The 13,974-nt window shown below is 46.5% G+C and overlaps 1 protein-coding gene across 1 annotated transcript in view; it reads left to right on the top strand.

The window, feature by feature from the left end:
• MTG2 (mitochondrial ribosome associated GTPase 2) overlaps positions 1-13,683 on the top strand; it is a 43,555-nt gene extending 29,872 nt beyond the window's left edge. Inside the window, exons 5-7 of the mRNA XM_068262291.1 lie at positions 2,963-3,181; positions 6,765-6,903; positions 12,694-13,683. Coding sequence (XP_068118392.1) covers positions 2,963-3,181; positions 6,765-6,903; positions 12,694-13,085 — 750 coding nt within the window. The 3' untranslated portion in view covers positions 13,086-13,683. The remainder of the gene's footprint in view (positions 1-2,962; positions 3,182-6,764; positions 6,904-12,693) is intronic.
• The last annotated feature ends 291 nt before the right edge of the window (positions 13,684-13,974 follow it).

The raw sequence follows: 13,974 nt of genomic DNA, 5'->3' as shown, positions 1-13,974 counted from the left end.
AAAAACCAGGGACGGAGAAATCCGTACCTTCCGCGCTCCCGCCGCTGTCCGCGCTACCGCCGCTCGTGCGCGCGCACCCGCCGCTCGTGCACGCCGCCGCCCGCTTGCCCGGAGATCAATGAACGGGAAAATCCATTCCCGTTCGTTGATCTAAGCCCCCGCAATGATCTGCTGCTTCTTTCAGAAACCGCGCGATCATTGTGAGTCTCCCAGCCTCCTACTGCTTCCTGTAAGCGTCCTTCCGGTCGCTTACAGGTCGCATGTAAACATACTCACTGTGGCCATCTTGTGTCCAAATAGTAAACTACACCCTAATGCATTTTACACATACAAATAAATTGTTTTACATAATAAATTAACTCATTACCTCCCACACTCCCCAATTTTTTTTGTTGTAATTTTTTTAAAAAAAATATATATACAATAAAAAAAAAACATAAATACCTTTACCTTAGGGACTGAACTTTTTAAATATTTATGTCAAGAGGGTATAACACTGTTACTTTATAAACTACGGGCTTGTAATTAGGGATGGACGCAAAACTGAAAAAAATGCACCTTTATTTCCAAATAAAATATTGGGGCCAAACATTGTGATAGGGACATAATTTAAACGGTTTTATAATCGGGAATAATGGGCAAATAAATGTCATGGGTTTTAATTACAGTAGCATGCATTATTTAAAAACTATAATGGCCGAAAACTGAAAATAATAATTTTTTCCCACATTTTTTCCTATTTTCCCCATTAAAACACATTTAGAATAAAATAATTCTTGGCATAATGTCCCACCTAAAGAAAGCCTAATTGGTGGCGGAAAAAACAAGATATAGTTCACTTCATTGCGACAAGTAATAATAAAGTTATAGACTAATGAATGGACGGAGCGCTGAAAGGTGAAAATTGCTCTGGTGGTCAGGGGGTAAAACCCCTCAGTGGTGAAGTGGTTAAACATAAAACATTTCTTTGTTACAGCTGATCCAAATCCTAAAATAAATCTGCACAGTTTCTACTTCCTGATCATGGAGGCAGACATATTGTTTATAGCCTGTACTTTCAAATGGCTTCATCTGCTTATCTGCCATAGGCAGTCATGTGATGTGAGACAGGGGGGAGCTCAAAAAGATCCACTTACCTGGGGCTTCCTCCAGCCTGTGGCATCCGTCCTGTGCCCTTGCCGCAGCTCCAGTGGCCCCCGGTCTTCTCCGCTGGCGTCCTGATGACATCGGAGAGACCACGTGACCCGCGCGGTGGAGCGCAGAAGAAGCCGACCCGGAACCTGACCTGGCGAGGTCGGCTGTGCCAGCGGTGAAGACCGGGACACACTTTAAGAGACAGGAGGGGTTAATGTCTGCAATACTTTACGCAGTGCATCATTAACTCCTCCTGGTCCCCAAGTGCAGCTGCTGGGTAGACCTATACTTGAGTCAATAAATTCCAGCTTAAAGGGAACTTTAACTGAACGGGGGTAAAGAGTTTCACTTACCTGGGGCTATTACCAGCCCCCTGCAGCAGTCCTGTGCCCTCGGAGCCGCTCTGGAATCCTCCGGTTCCCCGTGGCACTTAGTTTCATTTTTGACGACTCACCAGTCGGCCGGCCGCCATGCGTATTATTGGATGCATTACCTACTGCAATTAACGCTGTTGCGGACCGCAACGCATACAAAAATACGCGTTGCCGCATATCTACGATTGCGGAATGCGGCAACGCGGTCCGCAACAGCGCTAATTGCAGTAGGAAATGCGTCCAATAATACGCATGGCGGCCGGCCGACTGGTGAGTCGTCAAAAACGAAACTAAGTGACAGCTGGGGACCGGAGGATTCCAGAGCGGCTCCGAGGGCACAGGACTGCTGCAGGGGGCTGGTAATAGCCCCAGGTAAGTGAAACTCTTTACCCCCGTTCAGTTAAGGTTCCCTTTAAGAGGGTCAAATATTGAAGTTGACTCATGCGCGAGGTCGACTTATATTCAATGATATATGGTAATCGGGCCGGCTGCAGCATCGATTTCTTGCAGATTTAATCAGAGCATAACAATGGGAAAAATCGATGTGTATGGCCACGTTTATAAAAAAAAAATGCTGTCTGTATCTGATCTGGCTTCCATTTTCTGTCCACTGCAATAATCCCTCAAATACCGAATAAAATATTGCATCTTTGTGAATTGTCATTCAGTCGTTTGATAATTTACCGAACAGTTACTACATGTGTGAAAATCTTAGTGAATGCTCAAGAAAACAAAAAATTCACAGCATGAGGTAAATTACCAAACATGACATTTTTACGAATCATGTCTAAAGCTGGCCACTAACGGTCCAATTTCTAGCGAAAAATCGTTAGAGCGATCAGAAATTCTGATCGGATTGGTTGTAAATAATCTCCATTGATGGACACAATCGATTATGAACGAGTGAAAAAAATGTCGCCCGAATGAATTTTCGTCGAACGAAAATTTGGATTTTCTTGGTGGTCGTGATAGATAGGAAGCAATGATTGGTTAGTTGATGGTGCAGTGAACGATTTTTCATCCGATCAGAATTTCTGATCGCTCGAAAGATTTTTCGCTAGAAATTGGACCGTTAGTGGCCAGCTTTAGTAAACTGGACCCGAAGGGCCTGTCTCCACTCATCAGTTTTTCTCTGTATTTTCTGCACATGAAAACTGCACCCTATGTTAATCAATGGGCTAGTTCACACTTGAATGTGTTTTTCACATGCAGAAAAACAATTGACAGCAAGGCAGCACTACCAGACAACTAATGTAGAAAAACTGACGAGTGGAGGCAGGCCCAAAGACTGCAAAACAAAAACTAACAAACAGAGTTTTTGAACTTCTTCAGCCTGTCCCGGAAATAGCATGCTAGCTGTGGGGGGTCAGCTTCCTTCCCAGGCTTTTAAGTCTGGTATGCTCCTCCCATCATCTGACCGACCACTAACAAAGTGTGGCTTATTCCTGCGTTAGGTTCCTATCGGCACTGTGGTGAAGGAGAATGGGGTTATCCTCCTGGAGATGAAAGCGGCAGGCGAGGAGTTTGTAGCGGCTTACGGTGGGACCGGCGGAAAGGGAAACCGATTCTTCCTCAGCAATGAAAACCGCGCACCAATGATGACCATGCCTGGGGAACTCGGAGAAGAGAAGATCCTTCAGCTGGAAATGAAGACCATGGCACACGCTGGCATGGTAAGATTGCGCTACACCCTGCATAGTGCCCAGCATGATAATACTGCGCTACACCCTGCATAGTGCCCAGCATGATAATACTGCGCTGCACCCTGCATAGTGCCCAGCATGGTAATACTGCGCTGCACCCTGCATAGTGCCCAGCATGGTAACACAGCACTATACCCTGCATAGTGCCCAGCATGGTAACACCGCTCTACACCCTGCATAGTGCCCAGCATGGTAACACCGCTCTACACCCTGCATAGTGCCCAGCATGGTAATACCGCACTACACCCTGCATAGTGCCCAGCATGGTAATACCGCGCTACACCCTGCACAGTGCCCAGCATGGTAATACCGCACTATACCCTGCGTAGTGCCCAGCATGGTAATACCGCACTATACCCTGCATAGTGCCCAGCATGGTAACACCGATCTACACCCTGCATAGTGCCCAGCATGGTAACACCGCTCTACACCCTGCACAGTGCCCAGCATGGTAATACCGCGCTACACCCTGCACAGTGCCCAGCATGGTAATACCGCACTATACCCTGTGTAGTGCCCAGCATGGTAATACCGCTCTACACCCTGCATAGTGCACAGCATGGTAATACCGCGCTACACCCTGAACAGTGCCCAGCATGGTAATACCGCACTATACCCTGCGTAGTGCCCAGCATGGTAATACCGCACTATACCCTGCATAGTGCCCAGCATGGTAATACCGCGCTACACCCTGCATGGAATAGTGCCCAGCATGGTAATACCGCGCTACACTCTGCATGGAATAGTGCCTAGCATGGTAATACCGCACTACACCCTGCATAGTGCCCAGCATGGTAATACCGCACTACACCCTGCATAGTGCCCAGCATGGTAATACCGCGCTACACCCTGCATGGAATAGTGCCCAGTATGGTAATACTGCGCTACACCCTGCATGGAATAGTGCCCAGAATGGTATACCGCACTCCACCCTGCATGGAATAGTGCCCAGAGGAGGAAGTAATGACTGATGCCGCCAGATATCAGTTATACAGCTTTATGGGGTTGCGTTCTTAATGGTTCGAACATTTTCACAGAAGCTGTGCGGTCTGGCAGTGTGTTTATCACTCCTTATGAGGCCTTGTCTTATTAAGACACCCTTGTTACAAATATTGACATGGCACTGTGAGGGCTTGTTCACATTAAAGGGAACCAGAGAGGATGGACTATACATACCTGGGGCTTCCTCCAGCCCCTTACGCACGGATCGCTCCCACACCGCCGTCCTCCGCTGCCTGGATCTGCCGCCACCGGGTCCCGTCATTGCCGCGAGTCGGCAAGTCGGCCGGCGGACGCGGCCAATTCTCCGCATCACCGGGTGCTCTCCCCATACAGATACGCATGTGGCTGAATACTGCGCAGCCGCATGCGTACATGTATGGAGGGAGCCCCTGTGATGCGGACAATTGGCCGCGTCCGCCGGAAGTGACGGGCCCGGTACCGGCGGATCCAGGAAGCTGAGGACGGCGGCGTGGGAGCGATTCAGGCTTATGGGGCTGGAAGAAGCCCCAGGTATGTATAAAATCTTTGCCCTTTTTCACCCCTCGTTCCTCTCTGGTTCCCTTTAAGGGCGCTTTTGGCTTTTTTTAAGCGCAGGCGATTTTCAAAATCACCCTAGAAGCGCTTGTGCAATGATTCCCTATGAGAGTGTTCACATATGAGTGGTTTGATTCCGATCCACTCACCAAAGTTCTGCCTGTACCATTTTTGGGGTGATTTGGCTCAATGGAAGGTATAGGGAAATTGCAAAACACTGTATAGCGATTTCCCCAGCGCTTTTAAGAATAAATACGTTGTATTTATTTTTTTCTGGATCAAAAAGTTTACTTCCTGACTTGCGTCAGAAAGTGAAAAAACAAATCGCTCTGCAAAAGTACTTAGAAAAGCACTTTACAAAAATCGCAACACGCGGGTAAGCGCCAGGAGGCACTAAAAATAATGGTGCACAGAATCGCAAAATGCTGGCATCAGCAATTGCGATTTTAGATGTGAAAAAGGCCTAAGAGTTAGTTTAGTTATCCTTTAAAGAGAATCTGTAACGTCAAAACATCCCCTGGGGGGTACTCACCTCGGGTGGGGGAAGCCTCAGGATCCTAATTAGGCTTCCCACGCCGTCCTCCGTCCCTCAGGGGTCTCGCTGCGGCCCTCCGTACAGCGGTGACGTCAATATTTACCTTCCCGGCTCCTGCGCAGGCGCTCTGACGGCTGTCGGCTCCGAAGTAGGCGGAAATACCCGATCGCCGTCGGGTCTGCTCTACTGCGCAGGCGCAAGTTTCCGGCGCCTGCGCAGTAGAGCGGACCCGACTGAGATCGGGTATTTCCGTCTACTTCGGAGCTGAAAGCAGACACCGCGCCCCCGCTGGAGCCAGCAAAGGTAAATATTGAATTGACAGTCGGGTCTGTCGCCAGCTATTCGGAGGGCTGCAGCGAGACCCCCGTGGGACAGAGGACGGCGTGGGAAGCCTCATTAGGATCCCGAGGCTTCTCCCACCCGAGGTGAGTACCCCCCAGGGGATGTTTTTGATGTTACAGAGTCTCTTTAAATAAGTGAATGGTAATATGGTAGGACATTAGACTGTGACAAAGGTAGGATTAGTTTGTGAGCTCCTCTGAGGACAGTCAGTGACATGACTATGTACTCTGTAAAGTGCTGCAGAAGATATCAGCGCTATATACTATAAATACATAATACTACTACTACTGCTATGGCTACTGCTACTACTACTACTACTACTACTACTACTACTGTAGAGGCTTTAGACAATGACGAGGAATAGATTATGAGCTCTTCTGAGGACAGTCAGTGACATGACTATGTACTTGGTAAAGTGCTGCAGAAGATGCCAGTTCTATATAAATACATAATAATAATATGGTAGGACATTCGACTATGACTATGGTAGGATTAGACTGTGAGCTCCTCTGAGGACAGTCAGTGACATGACTGTGTACTCTGTAAAGTGCTACAGAAGATGCCAGTGCTATTTAAAGACATAATAATAATAATAATAATAATATGGTAGGACCTTACTCCATGACTGTGGTAGGATTAGATTGTGGACTCTTCTGAGGACAGTTAGTGGCATGACAATGTACTCTGTAAAGTGGAGCAGAAGATGTCAGCAAAGAAATACATATTAGTAATATGAGAGGTCATTATACACATGACTATGGTAGTATTAGACTGTGAGCTCGTCTGTGGACATGACAATGTACTCTGTACAGTGCTGCAGAAGATGTCAGTGCTCTATAAATACATAATAATAATAATAATAATATTATGGTAGGACACTGGACTATAACTATGGTAGGATTAGATTGTGAGCTTCTCTTAGGACAATCAGTGACATGACTATGTACTCTGTAAAATGCTGCAGAAGATGTCAGCAAATAAATACATAGTAATAATAGAATAGGACATTAGACTGTAATTTAAGTTGATAATCACAAGTCTTTGCCCCATGACATGTTTTTATGTATGATAATGTTTGGTCTCACCACCTTTGTACACCCTGATGTTTAGAATTGTATAATCAAAGTTTTGCTTTCTTAGGTTGGTTTCCCAAATGCGGGCAAGTCGTCCCTGCTCCGCCTCCTCACCAATGCCAGGCCTGCTGTCGCAGCATACCCTTTCACCACCCTCAACCCCCATGTTGGCGTTATAAATTATCAAGACTATGAACAGGTTGCAGGTAAGTTGGAGAACAAACCTTTTTAGGAGTAAGAATACTATACACACAATCCATCAGTCTGTTTATATTCCATTTAACAAAAGCAAATGCCTTTAAAAAGACTAGGAGGATAGGAAGGCTTTGCCTTGGGCCCCATTTCTTCTTAAAGGACAACTGAAGTGATAGTGATATGGAGGCTGCCATATTTATTTTTCTTTTTAAATAATACCAGTTGCCTGGCAGCCCTGCTGGTGTATTTGGCTGCAGAAGTGTCTGAATAACACCAGAAACAAGCATTTAGCTAATCTTGTCAGAACTGACAATAATGTCAGTAACACCTGATCTTCTGCATGCTTGTTTAGGGGCTATGGCTAAAAGTATTAGAGGTAGAAGATCAGTACAGGTAGTCCCCGGGTTACGAATGCCGACTTACGAACGACCCGCCGATACGAACGCCCGCTGACCGGCTGCGATGACGTCATGCAGCCCAGGGACTACCTCTTGTGCCCATTTTCCTAATGCAGAGTATGCGCAGCAGAAGCGATTACAAGTCTCACCTATTCCATGGCGGCTCCGGGCCAATCAGCGGTGTCCTCTCCCTCCTCAATGCTCTTCCCAGCGGCTTCCCTAGCGTCGCGTAATGATGCAGTCAAAAGGAGACCCCGCGGCTTCTTCTGATTTCGTCATTACGCAACGCTACTAGTGAAGCCGCTGGGAGGAATAGTGAATGGAGAGGACGCCGCTGATTGGCCTGGAGCCGCCATGGAATAGGTGAGGCTTGTAATAGCTTCTGCTGTGCATACTCTGCATTAGGAAAGGGGGCACAAGAGGTACAAGGAGACACAGAGGGGAGCAGATATGACACAGGGGAGACGCTGGAAGCACCGGGGACAGAGAAGGCACAGCGTTCCGACTTAAAGAGGAACTGTAACGACAAAACGGCCCCTGGGGGGTACTCACCTCGGGTGGGGGAAGCCTCAGGATCCTAATGAGGCTTCCCACGCCGTCCTGCGTCCCTCGGGGGTCTCGCTGTAGCCCTCCGTACAGCTGTGACGCAATATTTACCTTCCTGGCTCCTGCGCAGGCGCTCTGATGCCTCTCGGCGCCGAAGTAGGCGGAAATACCCGATCACCGTCGGGTCTGCTCTACTGCGCAGGCGCAAGTTTCCGGCGCCTGCGCAGTAGAGCGGACCCGACGGAGATCGGGTATTTCCGTCTATTTCCGTGCAGAAAGTCGCCACAGCGCCCCCGCTGGAGCCAGCAAAGGTAAATATTGAACTGACAGTCGGCACAGTCGCCGGCTGTTCGGAGGGCTGCGGCGAGACCCCCGTGGGACAGAGGACGGCGTGGGAAGCCTCATTAGGATCCGGAGGCTTCCCCCACCCGAGGTGAGTACCCCCCAGGGGAGATTTTTAATGTTACAGAGTCTCTTTAAGGACGGATTCAGGTTAAGAACGAGCCTACAGTCCCTATCTCGTTCTTTTACCGCGGACTACCTGTAGGGCAGCCAGGCAACTGGAATTGCTTAAAAGGAAATAAATATGGCAGCCTCCATATCCCTCTCACTTCAGTTGTCCTTTTTTAATTCCTTTCTGGTTCCTTGCAGTGAAAGAGTAAAGAATATGTTGCAGTGCCAGTTTCCTCCATCAGATGTCCCTATAACACCCTTTATTCTTTAGGGCCCGTTTCCACTATAGCGTTGCGGAATCGCCGGCGAATTACCGCAGGCAAATCGCATGCGGGTGCGATTCCGCATGCGTTTTTTGCCGTGATTTCGCATGCGATTTCGCATAGGTAAGGCTGTATGCGAATTTAACCATGTCACTGCCTGTGTAAATTAACATTAATACCTATGCGAAATCGCATGCGAAATCGCGGCAAAAAACGCATGGGGAAAACGCTTTCCCTATTAAATACATTGCGTGCGATTCGCCTGCATTCCACACGCAGGTGAATTCTGAGGGCCCTACCCTGCAGATTTTTTCTGCACAGAAAAACGTGCGGGGAAACGCACAAGTGGAAACAGTCCCATCCACTTGTACTGACTGTGCGAATCCGCATGCGGGCAACGCATGCGGATTCGCGATAGTGGAAACGGGCCTTCAGTCATGTATTTATTGATCTAATCTCATGTGAAGCCTTGCCATTTATTCTAATTGCCGGCAGTATTAGCTTGGTGAGCATTTTGCAGCATTTTATATTGCTCTGGTGGAGGTCGTGTATCTGACAAGTTGTGGTGGTCTCTGGCTACCAATCAGATCAGACATTAGGCTAAAAATGGCTCTTTTTGAAGGCAGGGATCTCCTATTTCTGACACATATTGATGTATGCATATTTTCTACTTTGCATGTTCAGTATGCAGATTTAAAAATGGTATAAGCTTTTATGTATGGAGGCAAAGTATAAAGGATACGTTAAGGTATGAGTGAAGAAGCAGGGGGTGTAAATAATTCCAGATTGTATGCATATGTAATGCAAATTGCCCTCAATTTGGATTTTGCATCACACACACACACACACACACCATATAAGTCCAGACACGATCAATTGAATTTGATTGGATCAAATTTGATTAGATTGATTAAATCCGACATGTCCGATCGGGATTTGATCGATCGTGTGATTGATTTTGGCTAGTTTTAAGTGCAAATCGATCACACGACCGATCAAATCCCGATCGGACATGTCGGAATTAATCAATCTAATCGAATTCGATCGATCGTGCCTGGAATTGAATGGTATAGAGGGGGCTTAAAGAGGAACTGTAACGGCAAAACGTCCCCTGGGGGGTACTCACCTCGGTTGGGGGAAGCCTCCGGATCCTAATGAGGCTTCCCACGCCGTCCTGCGTCCCTCGGGGGTCTCGCTGCGGCCCTCCGTACACCCGTGACGTAATATTTACCTTCCTGGCTCCTGCGCAGGCGCTCTGATGGCTGTCGGCTCCGAAGTAGGCGGAAATACCCGATCGCCGTCGGGTCCGCTCTACTGCGCAGGCGCAAGTCTCCGGCGCCTGCGCAGTAGAGCGGACCCGACGGAGATCGGGCATCTCCGTCTATTTCCGAGCCGAATGCAGCCACAGCGCCCCCGCTGGAGCCAGCAAAGGTAAATATTGAAATTACAGTCAGGCCTGTCGCCGGCTGTTCAGAGGGCTGCAGCGAGACCCCCGTGGGACGCAGGACGGCGTGGGAAGCCTCATTAGGATCCGGAGGCTTCCCCCACCCGAGGTGAGTACCCCCCAGGGGATCTTTTTAAAGTTACAGAGTCTCTTTAAGATTTGAGAACATGAATCCCTGCCATATAACTAACCACACCCCCTGCCCCCTACCCCCATCATGTAAGCCCCCCTAATTGTGTGTAACCTCCCTACAATGTTAACTAATGCCTGACCATGGGGTTACCCACTCTTTCTGAAGCCTAACTTTTCCTAACCTTAATCGTTAACCCGCCTAATTTGTACACCTAGTCCTAGTGGTTTGTTCAGTGTTTGGCATTTCAGCTTTAAAGGGAGCCTGAACTCAGAACTTCCTCTCTGCTCTAAAAGATAATCAACAGCATAATAACTATTAAAGAAGAAAAAACAATTCTTTTTTTACCGCTTATACAAATCCTGCAATTAATCTGCATTGTGTTTACTTCCTACTTTCATGGAAGTAGACAAAGGGTTAACATCCTGTGTTTACAAATGAGCTGCTCTGCCGAGGCAGCCAGCTGACACAGCTGAGATATCAAATCACAGATGAGGGGGATTGGAGAGACTAAACTCTAAATACAAACAGGTTGCATTTCTATATGTTTTCCTTCTGTCCTGTGCAAGAGTTCAGCTCCACTTTAAATTCTCTGTAACACTGAACTAAAATGAAGCAGCTAGAGACGCTAACCTGCTGTGGCTTGTGGGTATTCCAGTTTCTCACCACAGCTTGGTTTTAGCAGTTGCCTCTTTAAAAGTGAAAGGATACCCGAGGTGACATGATGAGATAGACATGTATATGTACAGTGCCTAGCACACAAATAACTATGCTGTGTTCCTTATTTTCTTTCTCTGCCTGAAAGAGTTAAATATCAGGTATGTAAGTGACTCAGTCCTGACTGACAGGAAATGACTACAGTGTGACCCTCAGTGATAAGAAATTCCAACTATAAAACACTTTCCTAGCAGAAAATGGCTTCTAAGAGCAGGAAAGAGATAGAAACAATCAATAATTCATAGATTTTAGCTATAGTATACTTCAATGAATGTGTCATTGATCAAAAACAATAAAACAGTTAAAACTTAAAAAGTAGATTTAGGCCCTGTTCACATTAGCAAACGTGTACGGCCAACAAACGCTATCCGTGCTTGTATGCGTTGTGTGGCTGGTCCCATTCACTGAAGTGAATGGGTCAGCCACACGTTTTGGTAAAAAATGCGTGCAACATGCGTTCCCGGATCGCACTGGTCTGGAACGCATGCAGTGTGATCATCAGACAGTGCACTCTATGCACTGTCTGATGTTGTGCGTGTCGGCCTCCTGCACGCGTTCCCGAAACGTGGATGGAAACGCGTGCAGTGTGACCGGGGCCTTAAACATAAGATAAAACTGTGGACTATTTTACAAAGTCATTTTTAGGAGAAGGAAGATAGAAACAATTGCTTATTTCATTAGTTTATTTTCGCCTCGGGTGTCCTGGCTGTTCTACTTGATAAAATGATTGCACCTATTTTTTTTTTTATTTTTTTTTGCAATTACTGGTTCTTTGCCAAAATACAGTAGTGGGGAGGAAAAGAAAATAAATCAAGACACTGCAATGTGAGAAGTAAAAAAAATAAAAATAAAAGCTAGATCAAGAAATAAAGTTGATATTCGCTGTGTAATTTTTTCATGTTGTTTGATCCACTGTGAGCCTGCCTGTCAGCATCTGTACTGCTGGCAGGTATGAAAAAACAAAAAAGACAGCACCAACTGCCATTATCTATAACGTGATGGGCTAAAAGGTTATTATATATGCACAGAGGTAGATATTGCTGGCTTGGCAGTTGGAAACAGCCATTATCTTCCACAATGCAATGAGGTTCACAGGCATGAAACTGTCAGGGTCATGACATAACACTGTGGGAGGGGCTTCATCACAATATCAACGTCCCTGATCATGTATAGGTGTATTGCCTACTGAGTGGGATGAAGCTCAAGCCTGGGTTAAAGTTCTTTGAGTTTGTAGTTTAATCCCATATAAGGGCAAACATTTTATCATATCAATGGTTTCATCGTGTGATCGCAGTGTTGAATTGTGCAGGCACCAGTGATGTATTGTTAACTAGTAAAGAATGAGTTGTTAAAGAAGCAAAGGGACTGGTGCTTCAGACAAGGCTTTGTGCTGCAGTTACATGTAAACAGTGGGGCTCTGAACGCTTCTCACTTCCACCTATAGAATCATGCTTTTTGCTGAAACAGGTACTGCTTTTAATGAAGAAAGATTTACATGCCTAAATGTAATGATATGTTAAAAAACAAACAAAACAAAAAAAAAATTCTTGCATGCAAAACTTGTCTTTTGATGTTTCTGTGAGCCGCACTGAGCAGTTAGTTACTGTCAGGTGATTGTGGGAGGTACTTGTTTTGTTTACATAGGCGAGGCATATATAGGTGGGGCGACTGTAATGTGATTGTGGGAGGTATGTGTTCTGTTTACAAAGGTGAGGCATATGTAGGTGGGGCAACCGTAATGTTATCGTGGGAGGTATGTGTTCTGTTTACATAGGCGGGGCATATTTAGGTGGGGCGGAGCCTCCACAGTCTCAGTGCTTCATATACAAAGAAAGTAACCTCTCTCTCAGTGGCAGATATCCCCGGCATCATAGATGGGGCCCATCTGAACCGTGGCCTGGGCTTCTCCTTCCTGCGGCACATTGAGCGCTGCCGCTTCTTCCTCTATGTGTTGGACTTGGAACACCCCAAGCCTTGGACTCAGTTCCGCGCTTTGCAATATGAGTTGAGCCAGTTTGACGAAGACCTGTCCAAGCGACCGCATGTCATTGTGGCCAACAAGATAGACCTCCCCTGTGCTGAGAAGACCCTGGAGAGTCTACGGCGGGAGGTGGACAGTAAGGTCATCGCAGTGTCTGCTCTGACCGGAGAGAACGCTGAGGAGCTTATTCTTCAAATCCGAGAGATGTATGATGGACAAAGGACTGTGAGGAAGAAGACCGAGAGCTATACTGGCTGGTGATGACGCTGGCCCCTACTCGTGCAATTATTTTTTGTAGTTCTGTGAAAGCGATCAGACACCAGCCACTTCCTCCACCACAAACTGTCTGTGCTGTGGACTGCAATCTGCTCAGGGACATTCAGACTGTGCTCTGACTCCCTGTATCTTGAACAGCAGGATGATGAAATCCAGGAAACAACAGCCCCACCCACAGAGACTGAAACTGACTGTCTGTACCCATCGGCTTCTGGTCACGTGATCAGAGCTCAAGACTTGATTTTTCGTTTCAGAAGCGTGATTTAAAAAGGAAGGAAACATTTCAGCACACTGATCGCTAAAATATTAGCTGTTATTTTCAGATTTGTACCTGGTGGGGGTGTTTCATAATTCTCATAATGGCTGGTCCCAAAGTCCTCCTATGATAAATATTTGATTATGAGTATTTGTATCAATAACCTGCTCCTGTAATTTTCTCGCATACATACTGCCCATTACCGGTTTACTGAATCCCGAGTTCACAATCCCCATTGGTTAATGCATATGATAGTACATTTATCAGTGTATGATGGTTCTTTGCATTGCACATCTGTACTGTTCACAATAAATATATTTAAAATACCTGGTGGCTGAATCCTGTAGCCTCATTTCCTGTTCAGACTCCTCCCACTATTACATCATCACCCACAAAGTAAGTATACTTGTAAGGATGGAGGAGGCACCCAAGTGTAAAACTATATATAAACTTCTAATAGTTAAAATAAGATTGAGAAGTAATCCCGTACCTCTTCTAGTGACAAAAACAACAGTAGTACTGGAAAAGTATTTATCCAAAACACAAAATAGACAACTTGTTTCCCAGGTTCTGACCCGCTTCCTCAGAGTAATACACAGTGCCTTGCAGCAAGGTGAA

This window comes from Hyperolius riggenbachi, chromosome 12 (assembly GCF_040937935.1).
Source record: "Hyperolius riggenbachi isolate aHypRig1 chromosome 12, aHypRig1.pri, whole genome shotgun sequence".
NCBI lineage: Eukaryota > Metazoa > Chordata > Amphibia > Anura > Hyperoliidae > Hyperolius > Hyperolius riggenbachi.
The sequence above is the reverse complement of the archived record's forward strand: the minus strand, read 5'-3'. Positions and strand labels throughout refer to the sequence as shown.